Genomic DNA, 26287 nt, shown 5'->3' on the forward strand with positions numbered 1-26287 from the left:
CAGTGATGTAAAGGTGCAATGTAGGACCTGGTGACAGGACTGTTGAGTGTGGTTATAGGTTCAGAAGAGCAAACTTCTGACCGCACCCGAACACTCTGAACGATACTGAGTCTGGTCACAGGTAAAACGGACAAACGCTTAATAACTTGCTCTGACATGCAAGGTGAGTAATGGCACCAAGCCACCAGCTAAATGGTGGTCTATTTTTGCCAGGGCTGGTCAGTTTGTCTCCTCCATCAGCCATGGTGGCAAGTAATTGGCCTTCACTTGTATTTTATTTGGCACAAGACTCTGTCTTGACTTTTTAATACAGTGAAAATAATCAGTGAACTTTGGGAACTGCCAGACACTTTAGGGCAAGATACTGTGTGCACTTTATGTGCACTCTCTGCTCTATTATAGTACAGTTTATTCAGTGTTTATAATAATAAAGACCAGGGTTGGTTAGGGTTAATAAACCTTGGATTAATTAAAGTTAAACAATCTATGTAACACATACTTCCCTCTGCACAACCTGTAGTTTTGATGTAGTAGTCCCAAAATTTTGTAAACCTTTAGTTATTTTCTTATGGCACCCCTTCATGCACAATTACCACTCCACTCAGTAGGAAGTAAAATATTCTATTTCTAGATTTCTAGAAAAGCATAATAAATTTACCATACATGCTTTTCCAATATCTTGAAAAGCCAAAATACCAGTGTACTCTGTACTCCGTTTGTTAAAAATATACTTTGTCATAGCAGCCTGTGTTATTTTATTCAGTATTACATAGCCCATGCTTCGTCTGTGTGCTGTGTGTGTGTGTAGCAAATGATAGTTTGCAGATCTGGTCCATCTCATCTCCTTGAATCTTCTCCTTAGGCACTCAGATGTGTTGAGCAGCTGGTAGGAGAGGCAAAGCAACTCCTCATTAAATAATCATCATGACTGCAATGGGCTGAGACAGTGTTGTTGTTAGGCTGTTAGTGCTTCTGACTGACCAACCAGCGCTGCAGAGAAAGCTCAAGCCAACCTTGTGAACTTGGCTTTCATTAAGGCACAGCAGTTATGTAAATTCTGTAGTCCATGATTTTTTTAAATTTATTTTTCACATCACATTAAGAATTTAATTTTGTATATGTGACTAGAGTGTTTAGTGTTCCTTTTTAAATTAGACATAAAGTTAGGCTTTTTTTTTTTTTAGCACTCTGCTCATGCATGACTAAACTGGACAGCTGTTGAAACTGTGTAAGGTCAAAAAAGTTTAGAATCAATAGAGTGCAGAACTTAAAACTGCTCCAAATCCTCTCTGCACCATCATGCCCTCCTCAGACTGCTGCCTCAGGACATTTTTTTGTCAAAACTCAAAGAAACCACATTTCCTTAATGCATATCTCCTGTCGACGGGAGAGGCTTTTTGATTATGCTGTGCCAGGTTGGTAGGCTAACCAGTCAGCAAGGTAAGCACTGCTCATGTGTTTCCCTCCTCCTGTCCGTCAACGTGTCCGTGGGGTCCGTTATCTGAAAATTCTGTCATTGCTGTCATCATCACTGGTGTTTGGGGCTGTCTTATATTTTCAGCTGTGTTTATTTTTCCCATCTGTTTATTGTCATCTTATTGATCCATCCATCCATTTTCTATACCGCTTATCCGTCAGGGTCGCGGGGGAGCTGGAGCCTATCCCAGCTGACTACGGGCGAGAGGCGGGGTTCACCCTGTACTGGTCGCCAGTCAATCGCAGGGCCAACACACAAAAACAGACAACCACACTCTCTCACACTCACACCTAGGGGCAATTTAGAGTAGCCAATCAACCTAATGTGCATGTTTTTGGTATTGTGGGAGGAAGCTGGAGTACCCGGAGAACAGGGAGAACATGCAAACTCCACATAGAAGGGCCCGGACCGGGATTCGAACCTGGAACTCTCTTGCTATGAGGCGACAGTGCTAACCACTGCACCACCGTGCCGCCCCCATCTTATTGATTTTGAAGAGAAATCTATTCTGCTCAGGTCTGTCAGTGTAAAGCAACAAAATGTCTCTGTTTAGCCACAGAGGCAGCCCCACATGCTGAGATCTGAGCAGATGCGTTGTGCATAGAGGAGTGAAAAAAAATGTTAGGATGAGCAGCCACGCACTGCAGGAATCCCACAGTTCTGTAAGGCTTCTTATCAGGCCCCGTCTACACTGTGTAATAAAAGTCTTTCCTCTGTTTGGTAGGGTTACAGATGCTATTCCAAATCTTAAAGGAGGCACTAGCACAGGTCACGAGACGGGCTCTGCTCCACCGTGTCCTCTGTGCTGTCTGTATCCAGATCATTTCTCCTCACTTTGAAATCACAGACCTGTCTGCTGTGTGTGTGTGTGTGTGTGTGTGTGTGTGTATAAATGGTTTGCTATTTCTATTAGAGTATAATGCTTGTGGTAAAATAATTTTTCAGATTATTATATATTGAATTAACTGTCAGCCAATTTCTTGATTAATTGTTTGGTTTGTAAAATGTTAGAAAACAGTGAAAAAATGCCTTTGGCAATAATATCAAATCAGTTTCCAAAACACAAAAATATAGATTATAAAAAAAGATTAGTTTACAGTCACATAAGACTGGTTGAAAAAATGACTTTTTAAATTAAATGATTATCACAATAGTCACATCTTGTCAGCCGGTAATCATAAGTACAGTTTAAAACCAGCATTGATTTCCTTAATCACATGTCCTGTTACAGCCGCAGGTACCAATATTTTGGACGTTAATATTAGCTCAAATGACTGTATCTAATTTGAAATGGAATGTGAAGAACGCAGAATTATGATCCAACTCTACGAAGCTCTGTAGGGCTTTGTAGCCTCTTTTTAACTTTCCACTGAACAAAATTTCTGCCTGTCCAGGCTGAGCCACTCCAATCAGCACTGCTTAGAGCCAGTAACAAGATGCCATTTTCAGGTAACAGTCTGCTAAACTCACTGATGCCTGCTGTGCACCAAACGACAGACAGAAGCTACTGAACAGCTGACGATAAAGAGCCAGGCGCTTGAAATATAAATAGGTTTTGTTCTGGAGTTCTTCTGCTCCCTAGAAGCCCTAAATTGATTAACACAACTTAAAGTTGTGACCTTTTTTCCCCGCAGACTATTCAGTCACCCTGAGGCATATCATGCAGACACAAACTGGTGCCTCTTCATTGTGCTGTAGATCCACTTCAAAGCTATAGTGGACTGCTCTATAAGGAAATTACAACAGTGATACAAAATTGAACAAAGCCACATGGGCTGTAACGATGAACAGGGCAGATTGATGTAAGGAGTCAGTCTAACATGATGAGATGAGGGCAGTGGTGACCACACTGCTATGCTCCTTTTAAAAGGGTTTCTTCTCTTCTCATCAGTTTCTGAAATGGACTTGGAAGTGCAGAGAATCAGACCATGAAATAGGCTACTAACTCAAATGACTTTTTTTGAATAGGATTTTTTAGGTGTGATTGGTTTTAGCCAAAAAAAAGGGACCATTTGAACCATTTGTTGCAGCTCTTGCAAAATAAAGGTTATTCACTGGCTTCTCCCTTTCCCCCCCCCCCCCCAGATAGTTCTAGTAAGCTGCAAATAACAAGCCCTAGTTCACTTTTAGTCTAATTCTATAAGCCTGTATATAGGGCTAATTTCGGAGTGGTCTTGTCCATGTAGTTGTATATGTTGGTTTTGCTTTAAAAGAGACTAAAAGCACATATTTTATCTCCACAACACTGGTGTGAGCCTCAGATTACTGATGAGTCTCTGGCTCCCCAGATAACCAAAGTAAGTTTTCATTAGAGCTGGCCCTGGGGTAAAATATGAATTCTCTGATTTGCTCCCGTTTCCGGCCACATGCAAGACCACATGTGATGAGGTATCCTCTGTGTCCCTTTTGTCCCCCGCTGCTCCCTCCCCTTGGCTGCTGTAGGTGAGTCAGAGGATGAATGATGTAAACAACTCCTGTGGTAGTTTTCACAATTATCATCCCTGATCTGCAGTATTTTAGGTGCAAACTGAAGAGAAAGTTGTTTTTTTGTTTGTTTGTTTTTTTGGGGGGGGTGGGGGGGGCTTTATTATTATTTTTTTTTTTTTAAGGTTGACTTAGTTTAAAAATTGTTTGATTCATCTGGTTGATGAATAGCGAGGGGAAAGTCGTGGGTGAGTTGCACAATTGTTGCTTTGTACGTATACTCACCCTTGGGTGCTGGTTTTTAATCAGCCAGTCATACTCTGGTGCAGTCATCCTCATTGTGGCTCATCGCCTGCCCCCGCTTTCACAATATAGGATTTGAAGGAATTTGATGAGACATCATCAGATTTTAATAAATGCTTTTGTGTGCGGTCCCCCTCCTCCCCTGGGCTCTAAACCCGGCTTAGTTTTCACTCTGGCTTTGACTTCCACACACCTCTTCAACTCTCGCTAACCAAACAAAATCGGGGATATGACGGAAGCTTTTTCCCTCTCTCTCTCTCGTTCTCTCCCTCTGTGTGTGTGTGTGTGTGTGTGTCTTCGTGTGTCTTCCTTTCCCTCTCATGCATGTTTTAATGTCTCCTAGCACTAATTATTTTTAAGGTCTTTCATGTCTTTCATTTTGACAAATCAGCCTTCAGACATCACAGCTGGGTTCAAATGTTAATAGAAAACCAGACCTGTTTGCTTAAATTGCCTGATACCCAAACACCAGCACTCGGTGCAGTAACCACTTTACTCTGACATTAGTGTCTTCTTGTTGCACATGCGATTTCATGTGTACCTCTTTCTTTTTCTCTTGTTCTTCTTCTCTGATCAGTCTTTCTCATCCCCAACATTCTGTTCAGTTCAGTTTCCAAGTGCTGTTGTTTCTTTAATGATACACAGGTGCAAACTCTTGGACTGTAATTGATATTTTTTAATAAGCAGCAAAGCCTCATTACACATTTTTATTGCATTTCCATTTTTCGCGCTGTGGGGCATTTTGTGCCTTGCTTCCTTCCTTCCCATACTCCACAGCCTCAGCTTAAACGCTACATTTTCCACTGGTAGTGAAAAAAAAACAAAAAAGTATCTGTTGTGTGCAAAGGCACGATTCTAAGCCATAATGATTTTAATGATGAAAGTACTCTCAGAAGCATTTATTTTCATTTCTTAGTTAACTGTGAACTCAGTCAAGTTTCCTAATACCAAGGCTGACAAAAACCCAAACCTGAGCTGCACTGTGCAAGAGTGCTTTTTCAACTTCAGATTTTTTAGTGCAAGTACAAATGGTGGAAAGTTGACAAATCTGTTCACACAAGTAGAAGCTGTTCTTCCTGAGGCTTAAATCAGAGCTTTTGTCAATCAGTAAATTATTTATTTATTTATTTTTTGGACACCTGTTTAGTTAATCGATTAATAGTCATTAATCAAGTCTGTAGTTTATTTTGAGAGTGTTACACTGGGGTTGGCATGTTTGTAGACTGTTAAGCTACATTTGCTTATAGTGAATTTTTAAAGAGTTGTGCCTCCAAAAGTTTAAAAAGTGGTTACTGTAATTGAGTTTAATGCAAAGTAGCCAGCGTTGCACTAGCAAATCCGCATACTTTTGGCAGAACAGCAGTTAACTTCAGTCTAATGCATTAATAATGTCATACAATGACCAACAACCTCATCTTATATCACTCTTATAAAACGTTAGATTTAATTAGAATATTAATTATCTCAGGTGCACAATGAGATTACCTTGCTTTGTGTATGGAGTGCTCATACAACATTGTTATCTCCATCCCCTGTGTGACTGGTGGAGGTTATGCAGCCACTAGCCACTGTCAGAGCCAAATTCCACCAATAACCACAGTTTGTAAAACATCCTACTGGCACAGATTAATCAGCCCTACAGATTAATAAATTGATATTGCTGTAGCCGTAGTTCATGAGCAATTCTATCTTGTGTGATCATGAACTGATAATCTTTACGTTTTGAACTGTTGATTGGACCATGAAAGCCATTTGAAGATGTCACTTTGGGCTTTACGTCATAACGGACATATTGTATATTTTATTGGCCGAGCTTCCAATCATTTATTGGTGAAACCTGCCTGTTTCCACTCCTACACTCTATTCTTGTACTCCCTTTTTTCCTTATACTTTTCCTTCTTGTCTTCCTCCCTTCTACATCCATTTTGACTAATCTCCTGTCTCCTCTTCCCTGTTCTTCCTCATCTTCTCCTCCCTTCTTCTTACTCTCTCTCTCAGTAGATCACATCTCAGCTAAGCCTGAGAACAATGCAACAGTTCACAAAAGAGGAGCCGCTCGTCCGCTATCTCCGTGGACTGTGAAATTGACTTAAAATCGAGCCGGTGGCGTTCAGAGATGATGAGAGTGATTCAGGGGATTGTTGTTTGCCGTTAGAGACAGACGGAGGGGGCAGGAGAAGAGAGCCTCATTTTTGTCATGTATGGCTGCTCCCATCTCATCAAGCACTCAGAGAGCCCTGACCAGTTACACAACACAGCTCTTTACGTGCTCACACAGGCCAGACAGTTGAACAGACAGTTTTCTTTTATTTCTTTATTTTTCATGCTGTTGCTTCCAGTGCCAGCTCAACCTTTGTTTTAGGGATAATACAGACAAACTCTCTCTGTTAGTCTCTCTCTCTCTGTCCCCACACTGTGGGATTATAGCTTTTAGCAATTCAGGTTTCTTTGTATTACACCTACTATTTCTCCTTGTGGACCAGTCTGACCGGTGAAATATATTAATATTTTTGAGTGATATGAAGCCCTACACAAATGCTAACAGTATGTTAGCTCCCATTGGTGCATCCAGTAAAGCTCTGCTCTTCAGGTGGGGCTACTGACCTGGCCAATAACCCAGTTATTGTCATGTTAAGAGTCTTTTAATTGGTTCTAAATTTGATTATGGATCAGAGCTACAAATAGTTCATCAAAAATGTGTCTACAAGGCAAGACAACAGCCATTTTCACCATTTTTTATTTGACAGCAGATCAGTTTGAAATATTGCAGGCAGTAATGGAAAAAGAAGAAGCAGTCACAGTGAGCTGTTAGTTGAAGATCTGCAGGCGATGGGCTGCACGCCTCCAACCTCCTGCCACCCTGTGCCCTGCTGTCCACAGACTCATCCTGTGTGCAGCGTAACACCAGACTGTAGTTGCTCACAGAATGATAGCAAAATGCCAGTTATTGCCTGACTTCTCATTCAAATGGCCATAGTTTGTTTTGCTGCCCCCCAAAATTTGTGACCTGTCGTATGATGCAGCTTTAACTACAGGTGTTGCCAAATCAACCGGGACTGACATCTCCAACATTACCGCTATAACTGTAATTTGGTGTTAACTTGTTAATTTGGTTTGTACTTTTATTAAAGTAAAAGTTTGCAGAATTTTTACTGCAACAGACCGTTTCTTTCTGTTGTATTGCTACTTTTGCTTACATAAAAGTTCTGACTACTTGTTCCACCACAGCTATTGAATGCTCGGCATGGTGTGTTTTACTTCAAGTTGTCCTTCAATGGGTTTACATTCCCCAGTTGGTTGCAAGCAGCAGCTCTCTGCAGTGAGTGGATCTCATAAACATTTCTTAAAAATTAAAGCTGTGGATGGCCGGGTTGTGAGAAGGATGCAGTTCCCATGCTGTGCTGCTATACTGTACTTGCTGATATGTGATCCAGCATTTAATGCTGTGTCAGAGGCGTCGGGTCAAATCGGGTATCCGAGTAAATCAGTCTCATCCTTGCATTTTTAATGTAACTCTTCCCACCACATTCACACCAGGAACGGAAATGCCATGTGTGTCATATAAATTTATCAGAATATGGGTAAATGCGTATGTATATGTATATATGTATGTAGTATGTGACGCACAAAAAGTACATTGTCATGATTTCTTCCTATAAAAATGAATATGGTAATGCAAAAATGATCATTCCTTCTAAGTGTGAATCATATGGTAATCATGTTATCTTTGTGATTTTTGTGTAGTTCTGGTTTTAACAAGTCAGGACAAGGTAACGTGGTTTGGGTATTCATTTTGTGGGAGGCTACACTGTTGCATGCAATGCAAGAGACTTTCATAGTTTCCCTGTAAAGTGTTTCTCTGTACACTTTGTATGTGTCTCTCAATGTTAACTGTGTCTATCTATCAGTATCCGTGTGAGTGTGTGTGTGTGTGTGTGTGAGAGAGTGATAGAAGTGTACAGGTAGTGTCTTTGATGCCACCTCCTGTCATCTCATCAGAACTGTGTGTTTTTCACTCCTCCTGTGTTGCACTCCCACACATGCCATCTGAAGCCAACAGGGAGCACGATCACCCTGCAGAGGCTGCTGCTGCCCTGCCCGTCCTTGGGAAAAATAGTCGTACGGGTCATTAAAAGGTGGTGCTGCCCCCAGTTTGGCTGCTCTTTGGCCCTCTGCCATGTGTAAAGAGGCAGCAGAGCACTGGTCAGTGTGCACACAGGGAAGAGAAAAGGTTGGCAAAGGGTTTTGAATCAGAATTGATGAAGCAGGGTGGTAACTGGTAAATCTGACATTATCTTGTCCTAAACAGAAAACCAAGGACATGAAGACAATTCTAACAAGAGATTAAAATGCAAATTGGAAAAACAATGTACTGAAATGTGTATGTAATTTTTATTTTTTTTTATTTATTTTTGCCTTATTTGAGACCTCACTAATAATCACATACACCCTTGGACTTCAGCATTTAAAAATCATGATTGAAAAAGGGGACACTACAGTTACTGTTAAAATAAATTGACACATCGGCCCAGAGGAATTCATACACACATATGAAGAGGAAGTTGAATTTGTTTACTTCCTGTATATATGAACGTGTGTAAATTAAGCCCAGAGATATTCGTTACATTCCGAATAATTTTCTGTATGCAGTGAGAAGCTGCAGGTGTTGACATGGTGATTAGTCCAAATGATGCTTGCATTTTTACTTTCCTTCACTGCTTCAGCGTTCACCCGATGGGGGCTGGGGAAGACGTAGCAGGGAGCCCACGTTGACTCCTGTGGTGAAATAGATTGTGTGCAGTGAAACTTTCAGCTGTGTTTCTGCATCATTTTACATTTTATTTATGTAGGTAATGTTTATTTACATCATGGCAATTGAGTTGATTGATTGGTGGGGGTTTTTTTCCTGCTTCTCAAGACCTATTGAAGGTGGTGTTAATAGAAACGCTGGATTTGAGGCTGGATATTGCACAAATTTTTGTCATGCATTTGCCTTGTCAGCAATATATTCAAGTGAAAAAGTGCAAAGAAAACAGCACACTGTTTTCTCTCAGATGATTTCAACAAATGGTCCTCTAAATATACTCCGCACCCATAAGCAACTAACAAAGAGTGAATAATGTTTCAAGCCAATAACAGTGCTATACATCTTTGTTTTCGTTTATCTTCCAGACTTAGGGATGTTCCTGCCATAAACAGGACACTATCTGCAGTCCCTGGCTGAGTGTTATGTTATGCTTTGAACTCATTTTCATGCCCTATAGGGATGCTTTGATCAAGCTTTCAGGGCTCATACTGATTAACGGTTTATTGTCATCACAAAAGGCTTAATCTGTGACTGAGCCATTGGTTCCTGGTCCTCTTCTACTCTACAAACAACCATTCTAACACCTCTTTTACACTCCTGGTAAAACTGGAGAACATTCAGTTGTTGCCATTAATGCCATCATCACCCATCTGTCCTGTTAAGATCACAATGTAGTAATATTTGCACAGATCCATATAGCAAAATCAATACATCTGTGCTAAGCTAAGCTAAGGTTCAGTCTTTTCATGCAGACATCTAATGATACAGCCTGAATAATGCCCAGCAGGTATAAGAGTTAAGTTTGGAATTATTCTGACAAAAATAAAAATATGTAAATGTTATGAGAAAAATGAGAGTGCTGAGAAGTATCACAGTACTCTTCACAGTAGTGTTTACGATGTGTATAAGTAATCTATCTGTTTGGCGGTTGGATTTCATTTCATGTCCTTGCTTGGCTCAAGAAAGGCTAGTTGGCCTATTTCTGGTGAGTCTGCACACGAAAAGAGCTTTCCTATGTTTAATAAACCTGGATCCCATGGGTGAGCCATAAGGTTTAAGAGCCCATCATCCAGACAGTCAAGTGTGGGTGGCGAGTGTTTCCTCTGTCCACTGGCTCAGCGCTTTGGAATACTGTAGGCTTTCTGGGATTGGGATTGTAAGAGGAAAAGGAGAAGCATTCTGTCAGTGTGTGTGTGTATGTTTGTTTGTTTGTGTGTCTTTCTTCAATCAAATGACTGCGCCTCAAGAGTGAGCATGAACACCCGTGCAAGTATCCACAATCTAGCACTCGCTCCTAAGGGGGCTGAGCGAGCCATATGCTGCAATCCGTCCATCAAATTCCTGTTTTTCATGGAGGGACAGTTTCTATTGAACGCTTTAATACTTGTGGAAAAGCTCAGGGGACAAGCAGACTAACTGCTGTGTATAAGCACAGTGTCTGTCTGAAGGCTAGGGGCTGGATGCAGCGTTTGTACAATAGCAGCGCTCTATCTACCAGGCTCAACTAATTAGAGGCATTGCTGTAGTTGGGCAGACTCTTAAATCTTCAGTGGCTGTAAACATCTTGAGAAATAGAAGGGCGACAGAAGGCTGAGAAAGAATGAAAAGGTACAGTGTAAAGATGAAAAGACTAATAGAGCCGCTTGGTGTTTTCTCCTGGTGATTTGTGTTTGTTTCTTTTCACCTGTAAAACATAAAATGTTAATTTAGCAACACTCTTTATAAAGACCACGTTTTTTGTGCTATATTTGCATTCATAACGCTTAATAATGTAATCTTAATGTTTTGTTACTACACACAAATATATAATGCTATCAGATGCGCTATATCGACAATGAAAACACTATAGATGTGACTTAAAATAAATGATAAGTTCAAGTGTCCTATGTATCTTGACTAGTTGAATGAAGTGGCTTTTTAATACATTATGACCTCATAACACACTGGATGTGGCGCCTCATTAATAAAACGAATCGGTTTTGATCTTAAGCAAGGCTTAAGCAGAAAACCACATAAAAGTACTTTGTATGTTGAAATGGTCTTATCTTTAAACAAAGTATAAATTTAACCTAAGTGATTTTTCTGCTGGTGGACGCATATGGCAGCTTGAGACTGTTTCCAAGCTTGTGGTGAACTTTGTATGAGATTTATGAACAGTGTGATGAGAATTATCAGTAAAAGTGCGAGGAATTAGCTCCCCATTACAGTGGCGACACACTGCATGTTTGTACACTGAATAATTCATGTTGCTTGGCTTCAGTTTTCTTTGCCATCACTATGATCTCATCTTCCAAAAAGTCAGATTTTCTCTTTTGGTCGGTGGATATTCCTGACTAAACCCTTATTTGTGCTGGCGTTATGTAAGTGGTAATCACAAGGCATGTGATGCCAGTTTAAGTTGATTTGAGATTTATAGATCACAGGCCTTTAAGTTACAAACGGGATTGATTGAACCCGTTTTTTGTTTTTTTTATGCTCAGTATCTTTGTATGAGTCGAACATAAACATACTGTCGGACATGATTTTGAGGTTCAAGCTAAATCTAAGAAGATTTTTATGAATTTAACTTCATTCAAACCTTTAAGAGTACAGAGGTATGTTGGAAGACATAGTACGGCTTTATAGATAAAAGTATACCAAAGCTGTTGCCTATGACTACTCAGTGATACACTGAATCAAGGCTTTGCAAAATGGAAGCTGCTGCATGCATATGCAATATGTCACCATAGTCAATCACTGGCAGAAAAGTAGCTCCCACAAGTTTTTTTTTCAAGCTGTTGCCAAACCTTTTGTCTGCTGTATTGTTATTTGAGATTAGAGTCATGTTACATGTCAAAGTGTCAGAGGGTGAAGTTTGCACCAGTTTCCCAAAAATCTTTCAGTTAACAGTAAATGCTTTTTCACAACCTTAACCGACTTCAATGAGAAGACCCAATTGTGTGTGTGATCTCCACTTACCACAGTATGGACCTGTCAGCCTTTCTGAATTGCTTCTTGTACTTGTACTTACCTCCAAACACATTTGCCTGCAGATCTAGTTTTCATTACTGTTCTTCACTCCTTTAGACACTGCGGAAAGATCAAGTTCCCACATGCAAATCAAACATCCCAAAACTAATGAGTATGTTTTCAGTTTTGGAAGGTCTCTCTTGTTGTCACATCTACAGTATTTCCAGCTGGCAGCTGCGTGCTAGCTGTGGCGCTGATGCTGGCACATCTGGATCTTTTCTTTTTAACGTCAGCCTCATGTTGTTGTTATTTAATCACTTTACCTCCACGGTATTGCAACTTTGAAATCTTTTCCATGCTTTGACTTTGTTCGTTCTAACAGTTCTCACAGCTGGGATTTAGATTTTGCTGTATCTATTCAGCAAACCGTTCAATTAATAAATGTTTCAATAAATAGTGATATTTTTTTTTTAAATTAGATTTTAGGTTTTTTTTCTTTGTAGTTTGACTTTTAAAAAAATGCTAAAATCACACACTCAAATATATTTGTGTGGTTGGTTTTGCTTCCAGACCACAAACAAACCACAGCAGAGTCCTCTGGGAACTGGACCAGAACCCTCCTTCCGAGACCGAGCGATCTTAATCTGGTTGTTTGATTTGTACTAAAGTTTGACTGACATTTTTATTTACTCTAACCGAACTGAGCCAACCCAAATGGACGAGGATCAGAGTTTGTGTAGTGCCCTGTCTTGACACCCCTCTCTGCCTCTGTCTCAATGCTGCAGGTTCAACTACAGGTCGACTCACCATCTCACCACCAATGGCTTCTATGAGTTCCTTAACTGGTTTGACGAAAGAGCCTGGTACCCTCTGGGTAGGATAGTAGGAGGCACGGTGAGTCTTTCTTACACTGCGTGTGTGTGGGTGTGTGTGGGGTGGGTGAGTGCTTGACTTGGGAAGCTGGGGAGTGATTGTGCTGTTGGGTGTACTTTCTGCCTCAACCCTATCTTTTCTTTGTCCTTATTTCTCAAGAGTCACATTTCTGTGATGAATCTTCAGTCATCCTCCTAAAGTCATTTGTAATGTCTTATACACACACACACCACACACACACACACACACTCTGAGTAAGCATGATTGGGTGGTCCTGGGGGAAGCAGGGAGCACTTATAAAAGACATAGTAGATCTGTCTTGGTAACAACTAAAGAACAGAGACAGGGGTCACTTTTAACACATCAATACACCACAACTCATCTCCCCCTGTATATTTATACTCCTCTGTGTGAACTCTCTCTGTGACTTGATGAAGGTTCTTCTGTTCCCCAGAGTGCACTTTTGGACATTCGCACTAGCTGACAAAACAACAGTTTTAAGCATCTTGTTTTGACTTTGAAGGTAACATTTTGCATCATATGACAGTGAAGAGAAACAAAGAAGACCGAAGATTCCCTTAAGAAGCTGTGCCGTTATACTCTTACGACTCAGTCTCATCTTTTATGGTCGTGTTTATTGAAATATTGCATTAGACAGATTTTTGCCACCTTTTCCTTTGTACGCGCTGACAGGTGTTCGCAGAATGTAAACAGAATAAAGATGACATACAATTATATATAATAAAAATTGTCCATTTGGAGAAAATGTTGCCAACATGAAGTACTCAGCTACAAAGAATAGTTGAATTTTTCTTTCCTGGTGCTGTAAGCTTTGATTTGGACTGTGTTCAACTCTGCTGACCTCTGCTTTGTTGTCATCGATATATAAAGAACACTCAAATAGGATTTTTTTCATTTCACAAGTTACCGGATTATTTTGTGTGTAGGAACCTCAGTATGATTTTCTATCATCAGAACTTGAGCTCATGTTGAAGGCTGGTAAAAGCATATTTTCTGTCCAGCAGCTTTCTAATGTGATTTATGTTTTTTCCTCTGCTGTTGAGTATGAGTACCATAAGTGTCTCAGAAATAGTAATAAAGCATTTAATTAATCACATAATGCAAATTAGCAATGGACCTTTAGTGTTGAAAGAATAGCTAGTGTAAACATTTCAGTGGTCTTACTGAACTCTGCATTCTTAATTTAGTTAGTCAGTCTAGTTGGCCATTAAACCACATTTTCAAATATGTATATATTTTTTAAATCAAAATATTTATTTTTGAATTTGTTTTTAATGTGCAATTCCATTTTATGATTCCTCTTTCTATTGCCCATCAAAATATCAAGTAATGAATTACTTTAATTTATTGGTATCGATAAAATTTACATGTCAACTGATGTATTAGTGCCTGTTTTTACTGTACAGTTAGTTCTAAATGATTGAAATGCTTTATTAATGTTTCCAGGACACTTCAAACTCTTCAGACTCATTCAAACTGTTAATGGTGGCATTTTGCAGTCACAGCAGTGGAACAGTGCAGGAAGCAGCTTTTTCATGTGTTCAGAGCTGGCTGATCACTATCCATACTTGTCTTCCACATTAACATGGGAGAGGGTAAAAAAAAAAAGGTTTTTTATGGCTATCCAGTCTATTAATAACACTTGACTGTTATTAAATCATCAGATGATTAGATTTGCGTTGCCTGTCTCAACACAGACTGGATCATTTCATCCTCTGTTCCTCATTCCCTCTGTCTCTAGGTGTACCCAGGTCTGATGGTCACAGCAGGCCTCATCCACTACGTGCTCAACCTGCTGCACATCACCGTCCACATCCGCGATGTGTGTGTGTTCCTGGCTCCTGTGTTCAGCGGCCTGACCTCTATCTCCACCTTTCTGCTGACGAGGGAGCTATGGAATCAGGGCGCCGGACTGCTCGCGGCCTGCTTCATCGCTATCGTCCCAGGCTACATCTCCCGCTCCGTTGCTGGCTCCTTCGATAATGAAGGCATCGCCATCTTTGCCCTGCAGTTCACCTATTACCTCTGGGTACGTCTGTACATAGTGTATATATTCTCCTATAGTCCTGACCCTCCACTACGAGACTGTTTATAGCAGTTCTTTTTTGTGTTTCAGCTGACAGCTCTTTTTAGAAAGATGAATAATCAGGCTACAGAATCATGTCTTTTTTCCTACAGCGACTAAATGAAATAATCAATATTTTATATCAACAATGAATGTGTAATGTGAAAGGTATCACTTTTAGTTATGATCTCAAAGAAAATTATTACTCTGTCCTCAGCTGATAATCAGATTGATTTGGCTTTTTGTTTCACTCCATGGGCTACTTTTACTGTAACCGAGTAGCAAGTGGATGTGGCTGTCCAAAGTTATGATCAACACGAGATTCAATACGAGGTTCATACTTCTTAATTCAGATTTTTCACACTGATTTCAGAACTATGCCAATTTTAGGTAGTTTGTGTTAGGTGACTTAGAACAGTCCATGTAGCTGTCTCATTAGTCCTGCCTGCAAAGTTATGATTGGAGTTATGTCAGTTTTGCTTTTTCCACCCCACAAACTTTCCTCTCATTAACCTCGTCTCCAGCTACAGCAGGCAGCTTTTTTTTTTTTTTTCTTTTTCCAGCACAAGAACGCTAATAAACCCACTGTACACTACCTGCCCAGCGCCAAATGGCACCAAGTTGGCAACCAGCTGTTCAGTAAATGCAGATTTAGACTGGAGCATAATTGATCCTGACCGTGGCAAGTGTGAGTTTTATAAAGAACTAGATTCTTTCATGTGATCTGGTAAAGCTAAGTGTTCATCTAAAATGTTTCCTAATGACGGGGGCAGATACTGCAGGCCATTACGTTTTAATCAGGGTGCTTTCGCTGATCCCAGTAAACATTAGTGCCAAACGATTAAAGCAGTTTCCAGTGTCTCATTCATGATACCAATTAAAGTTCTGGAAATGTTTGCAATGTTTGTCATCACAGATATAACTTTTTTTTTCATATTTTATTATTATTTTTTTTTTTTTTCAGAGAGACTTATTAGACTTGTTATTATCCAGAAACCTAATCTTCTATCTGCTTCTACAGATTTAGTCATCACACTAGTCCTCTGTGGTATGTGCATGTGGCTATATGGGCTAATGTTATTCTCGGTGAACATGATCAACTAGGACATTTCATGCATACCTCTGAGAGAGATGGAATCCACTATCCCAGTTTCAAAGCCCTGAAGTCACTGTTAATTGGTAGTATGGATAACATAACCCGGTTTAAAGATGAACATTTTACTATACTCTGGATTTTAAGCAGATCCCCAGTGAATTACACACATGTAGACTTGCAGCTTGCAACTTTGAGGCTCTTACTAAATCTGGGATTTGCTTGGACAGTAACTTAAATAAGTAAAAGTCTTAAAAAGTCTCCAGTGAATACCTCCTCTCTTCCCTTTATTTCTCTCTCCACCACCCCTCAACTTTCGTTCCATCCCTCATCTCCTTCCATCCGGATCCCACTGGCTCATTTCCTGTATTTATCCATTCTATTTTAGCCAATAACAGAGCTTATCAACTGTGCCTTCGTTAAGTCATGGCCGTTAGCCTTATTAAGCCGTCGTTAGCAGCTCTTGTGCGTGAAACTGACCGAGGTATAGATGTGTAGAGTACAGTGCTCTGCTTTGGGCAGGGCATTAGAGAGCGAAATATGATAAATAATTCAGACACTGATGTTGGGTAAGCAGTGACAGAGCAAATCCTCCAGGAGGAAATAGTGAACAGAGCAGCTCAGCTTAATGGAAACAGTTGATGTACATTTGACACTGTGTGTGTGTGTGTGTGAGAGTGAGTGTATTACTGTTTAATGCTGTCCTGTGCAAACTGCAGGTGAAGTCAGTGAAGACGGGATCAGTCTTCTGGACCATCGGCTGCTGCCTCTCCTATTTCTACATGGTGAGAACAAACACATACACGCAAGTGTTTGTTTATGATGTGAGCACATTCATGTCCTAATCTGACACTCTGAATCTAACGTCACTTCCTGAACTAGAGGGAGAGCAACATGTCAAACACACAAGCACCTAAAGATGACCATAGTGTCACTCAGAGTTGGCCTGCAGATAAGACTAAGCTTTATTTCCTTCACATCAGTGAAAGCCATTTTCATCAGACAGGAACAGATCTTTTGGGGAACAGTTAGTACCCATCTATCATTCAGCCAGTCTGTGATGAGTCCAAAACTTTATCCTATAAGGTGTGGCATCTATTGTCTTATAGCTGCTCACCGCCTGGGAGTTACATGGCTCGTAGAGACAATAAGCACAAAGATTGAAAAGTGGTGCATGTGTGTGTTTGTTTTGCCCTGAATGTGTGTGTGACTTTGTGCCTGTTGAGTGTCTGGGGACTGACAAAATAATCTTAATGGCAGCCTCAAAATTGCAGCTCATAATGATTACACAGCTCTCAGGTGGGCTTCACAGCTTTGCGCCCTCCCTGTTATTGCCATCCATCTCATGAGAGCTCCATTTGTACCAGCAGCCTACTCATTTAAGTCCTCTGTGTTGTTATATTATTGTTTGATTCTGAATAAAATAGTTTTGATAAACAAGTCGTGAGCCACTATAGGTGTCCATTTTACAACCACTTTCCTCTGCTTTAAAGCAATTCAAGCATGATGATGGAGAAATGTGCCCATCTGTCTGTGTCTCACAACACACACACGCTGTAAGTGAAAGTGTGTGTTTGGCAAGATGAGAGGTTGTGTAATTGCACATGTTGATTGCACAGACAGGGCACATCCACATCAGATGAGGTAAGAACCAGAAAATGACTGTGGCGACCGCTGAACTATTGCACAGTCAGCATTATTAAGTCCACTGAAAGCGTTAATGAGCTTAATGAATGGACCAATAAATGAATGAGGCGTCTCTAAGATACACTGCATGCACAGGCAGTGTTGTCAAAGTAACAGGCCTCTGTCATATGAGAAAAATATATGCTGTGCCTCCGTTCACACTGTAATCATACAGTTTGAAGTCCGTGTTTTATACACTTGACCAATTATACAAACTAATTTCAGATGCCCCAAATATTGTGAATAAGAGAGAAAACACAACCAACCTTCAGTTCCCAAGCTTATGGTGACTGGTGGGCTTCTTACTGTACTGATTAGCCAAGTTGAGTTGAAAACATTGTACAGATTTAGCAGGGATCTCTGCTAAGTCCTGTTATGTCAAAGTTCAAAGTCCTAATTTCCCCCCCTTCAGTTTTTATCATTGCTAAAGCTCTAAATTAATAAGAAGATGCTCTCTTTAAATACAGTGTGTTCTCATTTCTTTCACAGGTTTCAGCTTGGGGCGGTTACGTGTTCATTATCAACCTCATTCCTCTTCATGTATTTGTGCTGCTTCTCATGCAGCGCTATAGTAGGAGAGTTTACATAGGTGAGATGCAACACACACACACACACACATAGTGTTTTATGTACTTTCAAGGGACTCCAGGCTTTGCACATTGCTCTGGGTTTACTAGTAGTAGCTTGTTATTCTTTGTCAAATGTGCACTGTATCAACACTGTTATTGATGATTAATATCATCCACAACCAGCTGATTTTGGGTCTGTAATTAGACAGATATAAGGTTTACACACATCCCCCCAGAGAGGGGCAGCAGGGATACGTGATAAAAGTTGGGAGATGGAAAGAGGAAATGCAGGCAGGGAGAAAAAAAAAAAATGAGAGGGGAGAAAAAGATGAAAGCTTTCTTCCCTTCAAAGAGCTTGCCTTGTCGCACACCCTGAACTTGCCTCACTGATCAAGAATGAAGCCCTGACCACAGGCTCAAAGCTCCCTGTTGATGCTAACACCGTATTATTGTTTCATGACCAAATCAATAGCCCATACGTGGTGTGCCAGGTCACAATCCTGTGGAGATAATGACATATCAAGACTTGGTGAGGTTAACTTGGCAAGGAAGCTGTGCAATGTGGAATCAAAGAGAACTCATATTAAAGACTGCTAGAACTTAAGACAAGACAAAAGATGAGGCAGCGTGACTGGTGGCTTCTGTGTCCTCCAATAGGATTATTGGCAAAAATGAATAATTTAGCATCAGCCTTCCTCCCTTGGTCTCCTGTTCTTTCGCCTCACCTCCTCTGTCTGTCTCTCTGAAGTCCAGCACTGTACATTCTGCCGGCAGCAACACAGTAATTGAGTTAGTTCAAAGTTGTAATAGCTCACCATGTTCTGTGAATCCATGGTCCAGTCTGTGACCTGCTGTCACACACCAGGTCCCTCTCACTCTATCTTCCCTGTCTTTATAAAGCAGAAATACTGTAATGAAATCCAATTGGAGTTTCATTAGCTCACAAGCAGCATCTGCTCTGCAGCGCGATGGAAAACTCAGAATAGAAATTCCTCTGATGGATGCCTCTACTCTCTACGGGTATCAGCTTGGCTGCTGGTTCGTGGTAGCGGTCTGGGCTATCGCATGACACAGCATTTTGAGAGCAGGTGCCATGTGCTGCCGGGTGGGACACATTAACAGGACACAACACTAGGCATTCATCCATTACAGACCTGTGTTGCCTGAACTCTAATCTATGAGTAGATTAGATTTGATGAACAGCTTTTGGAGACACTGTATATCATTATTTCTTGATGCAGTTCCAACAGAAAATGCTGACATCTTGAGATAACTGCTTGAATTGACCACATATAGTTTATATATTTAGTTTATTTTAATTTTTGCCAATGAGAGTCCCAATGGAGTAGCCAGAAGGTGCTATGGGTCACCAAAGGCAGCACACACACACACAGTGACCAGCAGTTTTAGGAAGCCTTTTTAAAAAGTGAAATTATAGTATACACTGAACCACTGACAGGTGATTTAAATAACTTTAATCTGTTTACAATCCAATGTTCTGCGGGAAACCTTGGGTTATGCAATCATGTGGATGTTCTTTGTCACGCGCACCACCCACCTAAACACTGCAGACCAAACACCCCTGTGAAAGACTCTGGTGGGGTAGCAGATTATTTGAACTAAACGTTTTTCCCCTTCATTCTCTTCAGTCTTGTCAAAGCGATAATCACGATCCAGAATCATTTGAAAGTATGTGTTGCATCAACAGAACAGCAGGCTGTTTTCACAGCAAGACACATCTTTTGGTGTAATACCAATAGTAATCATCATGTCTTCTTGTGAAGAGTAGTGCAGCAGAGAGAGTTGGGGCTTGATTTGATGCCCAGACACAACTTGGTGTAGACTGCCCCCCCCACACACACATGATTTCCTTCAGTATGATCTGATGAGGCTTCAGCTTTACAAATATTATTTGAAACACTGCCACAGATAAAGAGCAAAGAGTGGAGATTAGTCTTCACTCTTATTGCAGACTGAAGACTGCATCATTTAGCCCATTCGTTTTCTCAACATGAAGTAACAGTCTTTGTTAGATTGTTCAGAAGTTAAAATATAATGATTAACTGTAAATTTTGAGGAAACTCTGAGAAGTCTTAGAGTGAAGAGGAACCTTTTACTTATTGTTTCTGCCTCATCTAGAGACATAGAAGCATATGTACATACTTAAAAGATCCATGATAACCTCTCAATCATAATTTATTTTTGTTTTGTTAAAACATTGTAGCAAATACAACGTCTAGACATTGACATAAGCTGGACATCACGTCTCCACTTCTTCTCACTGTATGTAACTGAAGCCAAAATATCCCAGATAGTGCTGCCGTCTTGTGCGGATGATGTCTTTTGGAGCCAGAGTCTGCTCAGTTGTGATTGGGCAGTGAAGCTGCAGAATGAGTTCCCATCCTGAGTAGTGCTCAGTTGTCAATCATGACTTTTTACTCCCTTTTTATAACATCAAATAATTAATTGTAACCAAACTTATCAGAAAAATGAACACTTTAACAGACATCAGCGTGTTAAAAGTGACTTAAAATGACAAAACTCGAAAAAATGTATTTGATATGTACTTTATATTTTGCTCAGTCGAAAAGGTTTGGCTTCACTTTTGGGGAGCTCTCATGTCACCTTTCTTGTACGTTCAGTGGTCTACACACTCTTCTTGGACAGTCAACTCATCTTCAGAATTAAAAGATTTCTAGCCTGATGTGTAGTTTCTGCATGTCTACATTTCTCAGTTTTAACATAGTAAGACTCTGTACTTATTGAAGAGAACTAACCTTGAACTTGAATTTCCCTCAGGATCAATAAAGTATCTATCTATCTAACCCTTTTTATTCCATGGGCTGTTCTGTGGCATTATTGGACAAGCAGAGCTTGTTTGGGAGCTTTTGTTATTGAAGCTTTGTTTCGGTGTATCTGAGCCCTTGGGGCTTGTTTGAAAGAGTTTTCAGGTTTAGTTGGAGTGTTTGCAGAGAGCATGTTGTCTGGTTGTGTTGCTGACTCCCAAGTGCGAAAATTGTTTGAACTCTTAAGCTTAAACGTTCTCAGACTGTCTGTCATGATTTAGACTAAAAAGACGTTTTTTTTGGTTTTTTGTTTTTTTCTTGTGAACTCCGTCAAGGATTTTGTGAGGGTGTTTTTGTCAGAAAGGGATGGGGAGTAGAGGAGAGGGGTCATTGTATGTTAGTGTCTGCTATCGTTTTTAATCCTCACTAAATGTTTTGTAGAATTTGTCAAATTAGTATTTAGTAGTAATGTAAAAAAAAAAACCACATGTATCTTAACAGAGAATAGATATTAACAGTTTATTAAGATTTAGGTTTTGTGTCCTATTGTCCAGCCCTAACTTTCTTCATTTTTAACTTTCTGTCTGTGGCTCTCATGTGCTTACATACAGCGCGCTGTAAGTAGTCAGTGTTTGGCTGGTCTTAACTGGTTGTTCCTCTCTCCAGCCTACAGTACCTTCTACATCGTTGGCCTGGTCTTGTCAATGCAGGTCCCCTTTGTGGGCTTTCAGCCAATCAGGACCAGTGAACACATGGCAGCAGCAGGTCAGTAACCAATAACCTAAAGTCTAGGTAGAAAGTGAAAAATACCATTGGAAGCCAATAATGTTTACTGCAGGCCTGTGGAGTTAATATTTGGGCAAAAAAACACTTTTTTTCTATACATAAATCGTCACTCGGTTTTAATTATTGTTGTTTCACAGTATTGTTATAAGCTAGACTTAACGTATCCATTAAAGTATCAGTGTTATCTCTCTTTTTTTCCAGTAAGTGCTACCAGTTTCGTTCCTTAAATGCAATCTGTGTATGAGCCCTGGTGATGAATTAATATTGAACCATTCACCTGAGACTGCTCTGATAATGTCAGCACCCACAGCAATTTGGCTCTGTGTCGGTGTCTCCATAGAGGACAATGAGAGAACGGTGGAAATAAAGTCAGAGTCCTCAGAGATGCCTCAGACCATTCAGACATTTACAGCACTGAAAGATTTGCTGCGTACCAAATATTTTAGTATGCCAGAGAATGATTTAGTCTGTCCTGACATATACTGTAGTATGTTGCATTTATGCCGTATCACAAAAATACCAGAATGTTCTGCTGACCCAGTTGCATTTTACAGCATGCAAGCCATCATGCTTTTCTCACTGATCTGACCCACAATCCTCTGCTCAGTGGAGGATGCATCACATGGACTGAGAGCACTGACACCTCATTGGCTTTATTCCAAATTACAGCTAAGATTTTGCAGTGTGAACAGCAACAGTTGTATGAGCAACAGAGTCAATGCTTAAGGCACAAATTGATGATGAAGTATTACATCCTAATTGTATGCGTAGTGCATGTAACAGTATGTACTAAAAATTAAAAGATTTGGAACGCAGCCACTGTATGTTAAAGTGCCCTTGATCCCTTTAATTGTTGTTAAAAGCTAGTTCATTTAAGAAAATAACTGGTTCACATTTAAAGAACATAAATGCTAGAACAGATTTTAAATATGCTTCAGTAACTGATTTGCTGCCTATTAGAAGACAAACAGCAAATCATGAAAAAAACAACCAATAAATGATACTTTCTCTGGAGCACCCTATACCTTAGTTTTAAAATCAGTGTTTGTTTGTTTTTCTTATCACTGTCTTTGTAAATAAACACCTCCTATATTTACTACTTGAACAAAGAGTATATTTAAGATTCTCTTTGCCCTGTATCTCTGCAGGTGTGTTTGTGCTGCTTCAGGTCTATGCCTTCCTGCAGTACCTGAAGGACAGACTGACCAGGCAGGAGTTCCAGACTCTGTTCTTCCTGGGAGTCTCTGTAGCTGCTGGAGTGGTTTTCCTCTCTGTCATCTATCTGACATACACAGGTCAGTTCAGTCTTTTTGGAAGTTTGGTCAGCTCTCAAATGTGTTTTCTGCATCAGAAAAAATAACTTGATGAAACTGGAGAATGAAGCAACAGCATGTTCATTTCTTTTGTGCGGTTGCACAGCACAAAGCTAAATATTCATACCACACAAGCATTCTACCAAGTTGGAGAGTTTCCCGTGCAAACATAATGACTAATATGGATTTGCATTTCCAGTTTGCTGTCAAAGGAGAAAATAAACATTCATACAAAGCTGTGTACATAACTGCTTTACCCTGGGAAAGCTTTACGGGTTCTATGTCAGATTGTTTGATTTTACTTTGACTGACTGGTTGTTCTTGATGTAAAAAAAAACAAGACCGACTTTAAACAGCAATCTGCATATTTCCCAGGAGTAAAGTCTTTAAAAAAAAAAAAAAAAGACTTCTACTGAGAGGGTTTCATTTTTTTGTGGGAGAGTCATGATTGGTTCACATAAACAGTTTATAGCTGTGAAGAAAAATCAGTGCTGTCGTGAGAATGACAGAGGAATGGCTAACAGTTGTCATGATTGTGTGATTGGTTGGGATTTGGTTATAATGTGAAGCTTATTTTAGACAGAAACATTCACATTCATTGCTAATTACGTTTTGGTGATAGACGCATTACTTCGTCAGAGATAATGGACCTGTTTTCTACAGATGAGCTGTAATCAACAATGGAAAGAAAGTGAACCAAAGTATTTTGCATGTATAGTCTGACACTGCTTTGATATAATCTGAACTTCACTGCACCTTCCATCTGTTTCACTCTTTTCTGTTTGAATACTAAACATCAGTGGACAGTTAACCCACACAGTGTAAGCACAGGAAAGATAAGAACCAACAGTGTGTTATTCTGTGTCTTAATCTGAGATGGTCCGTGATTTTATCATTCACACTTTGCTTTGTTACTTTTCATCCCAAATAGCGTGAAGCCAGAATCATGTTGGATCTCTGTTTTACAAGGCATTAGAATGCTGTGAAGGGAGAAGGGAGTTTTTCCTTGCCAATGTCTGCTTGCTTGGGGGTTCAGGCTCTGAGTCTCTGTAAAGCATCTAGAGACAGTTTTGATTGTATAAGGTGCTATATAAATAAATTGAAAATTGAATTGATGAGTGCGGTCACCATAATGAGACCCCTTATCTAAGGCCCAACAGACACTGAAATGCCACATGTAAAGCAATAGCTGGTTGAGATTAGAATCAGACAGTCATGGGTATCACACATCTATCACATGTGTATGATAGGACCACCTGCTGGCTATCTAACAGCGGTGATTAGTTTCTGTGTTCTCATTTATCGCTGCGCTGCCGAGCTGAGTGGACGGCCAGCCGGAGAGAGCTCATTACAGCCTCTCATCGTGTGTGCAGCACACAACAACACGTGCATGTTACAGAGGAATTATGTGGTGGGTGCATGCAGGATGCATCGACATGTCCCACCAATGTCTGGCAGATTTATCACTGACAGCCCACAGCAGCGTGGTTACGTGTGTGACTTGTAAGTACGTTCTAACTGAGTCCAAATGGTGTGTGTGTGTTTCACCTTCAGGGTACATTGCTCCATGGAGTGGGCGCTTCTACTCCCTCTGGGACACAGGGTAAGTCATCACAATTGATGTGCTATGCTTTTGCGCTGGATTTAAAGTACCTGGCTGCAGTGCTGATAATGAATTAGATTTAAATTATGTACAGTAGCACACATACCTATAAATCTCTTCAACCGGATGAGAAAAAGCAGTGAGGTCAGAGTGAGTTTCATCAAAGATTTATTCCACCTCATCTACTGGTTGATTTACTAGTGAAACGTTAAATTTATTCAGCTTCAGTCCATCTCAGAGCATGCGTTTAATAAAAGATCAAATGAAGCTTTTTATTGTGCAAGGCTGAAAGTTGTTACCTATTTTTTGAAAAGGAGATTACATTTCCTTTCATTTCTCAATCAACAATAAACTCCAAGTACTGTAGCTTTGCCTCTGTGTTGTTGCCAAAATGTGTTTATGGTTAAGCAGGGAGTCAGTCAGCCCATCACTCAGTCATAAAATCATAAACATATTGATGCTCCAATTTGGTCCTCCTAGACTGGAGCTTAAAGAGAACAGTCAGATTGCATCATCAGCTGTAAAACTCCACATATGTGCACATATGTTTTTTTGAGTATTTTTGGGGTTTTTTTGAAGAAAGTTAAGCTTTGCTGCAGTGCAGTAAAACTTCTGACCCAAGATCATTAGCCAAACTTGATTTCCATCTCACTCTGTACAAGATCTCTTAGCTTCACCATCAGTAAGAGCACGTCCAGTTAAGGAAATTCAGTTATTTAAAGGAATACTGATCTACTGTTCTTTTTAATCTAAAAGAAAATGGTTGTTTCACACTAATAATGCATTCAATTAAATACTGTCATACTAAAGACCTCCTTTTTCTGTGTTTTCTCGCTTCTCTTTCTTCTATGTTATCCGCAGCTATGCTAAGATCCACATTCCCATCATAGCCTCAGTATCTGAGCACCAGCCCACCACCTGGGTGTCCTTCTTCTTTGACCTCCACATCCTCGTCTGCACCTTCCCAGCAGGCCTCTGGTTCTGCATTAAGAACATCAATGATGAACGTGTCTTTGGTAAGAGTTGTGAAATAAGAACTTTATTCTTTAAAAATCATGCCACCATTATGGACAAAGGTTGTGGACTTGTCACAGTTGGCCCTGTGTTGAAGGATTGTTAATTGATAGAGGTGTGGTATTGACAGCATACAAACAAAAATCAACTTGTCTTCAATGCAAAATTTTACTTTCATAATAAAAGAAATAATTAAACTTTACAATTGCCTCTCACAATAAAGTGCTCTGCAACTGGAAAGAGCTACAAATAACAACTGAAAATGAGCTGTACATCCAACTTTATCTGACATATTTTACTTTACCAGACTAAAGCAGTTGTACAGTTGTTTTACAGACCTCAGTCGTCTCATTTAGGCTGTACCAGACACTGTCCAGTAAAACTGAACTGAACTGTGGTATACGCCGATATGAGGAAAAGAAACTAAAGTGTCAAATTGTACTTTTGTGTCGCTGACATGTTTTCTGGACCGTGTGTTTGTTCACATTCGGTCCTGGTAGAACTTGACATTGTGTGAC

The 26287-nt window shown here is 40.1% G+C and overlaps 1 protein-coding gene across 1 annotated transcript in view; it reads left to right on the forward strand.

Annotated features, from left to right (window-relative positions):
- LOC124064400 (dolichyl-diphosphooligosaccharide--protein glycosyltransferase subunit STT3B-like) overlaps positions 1-26287 on the forward strand; it is a 50654-nt gene that overhangs the window by 15633 nt on the left and 8734 nt on the right. Inside the window, exons 2-9 of the mRNA XM_046398830.1 lie at positions 12746-12854; positions 14596-14883; positions 16732-16797; positions 18188-18287; positions 21720-21818; positions 22988-23134; positions 24707-24755; positions 25617-25771. Coding sequence (XP_046254786.1) covers positions 12746-12854; positions 14596-14883; positions 16732-16797; positions 18188-18287; positions 21720-21818; positions 22988-23134; positions 24707-24755; positions 25617-25771 — 1013 coding nt within the window. The remainder of the gene's footprint in view (positions 1-12745; positions 12855-14595; positions 14884-16731; positions 16798-18187; positions 18288-21719; positions 21819-22987; positions 23135-24706; positions 24756-25616; positions 25772-26287) is intronic.

Source organism: Scatophagus argus, chromosome 9, assembly GCF_020382885.2.
Source record: "Scatophagus argus isolate fScaArg1 chromosome 9, fScaArg1.pri, whole genome shotgun sequence".
Lineage (NCBI taxonomy): Eukaryota > Metazoa > Chordata > Actinopteri > Scatophagidae > Scatophagus > Scatophagus argus.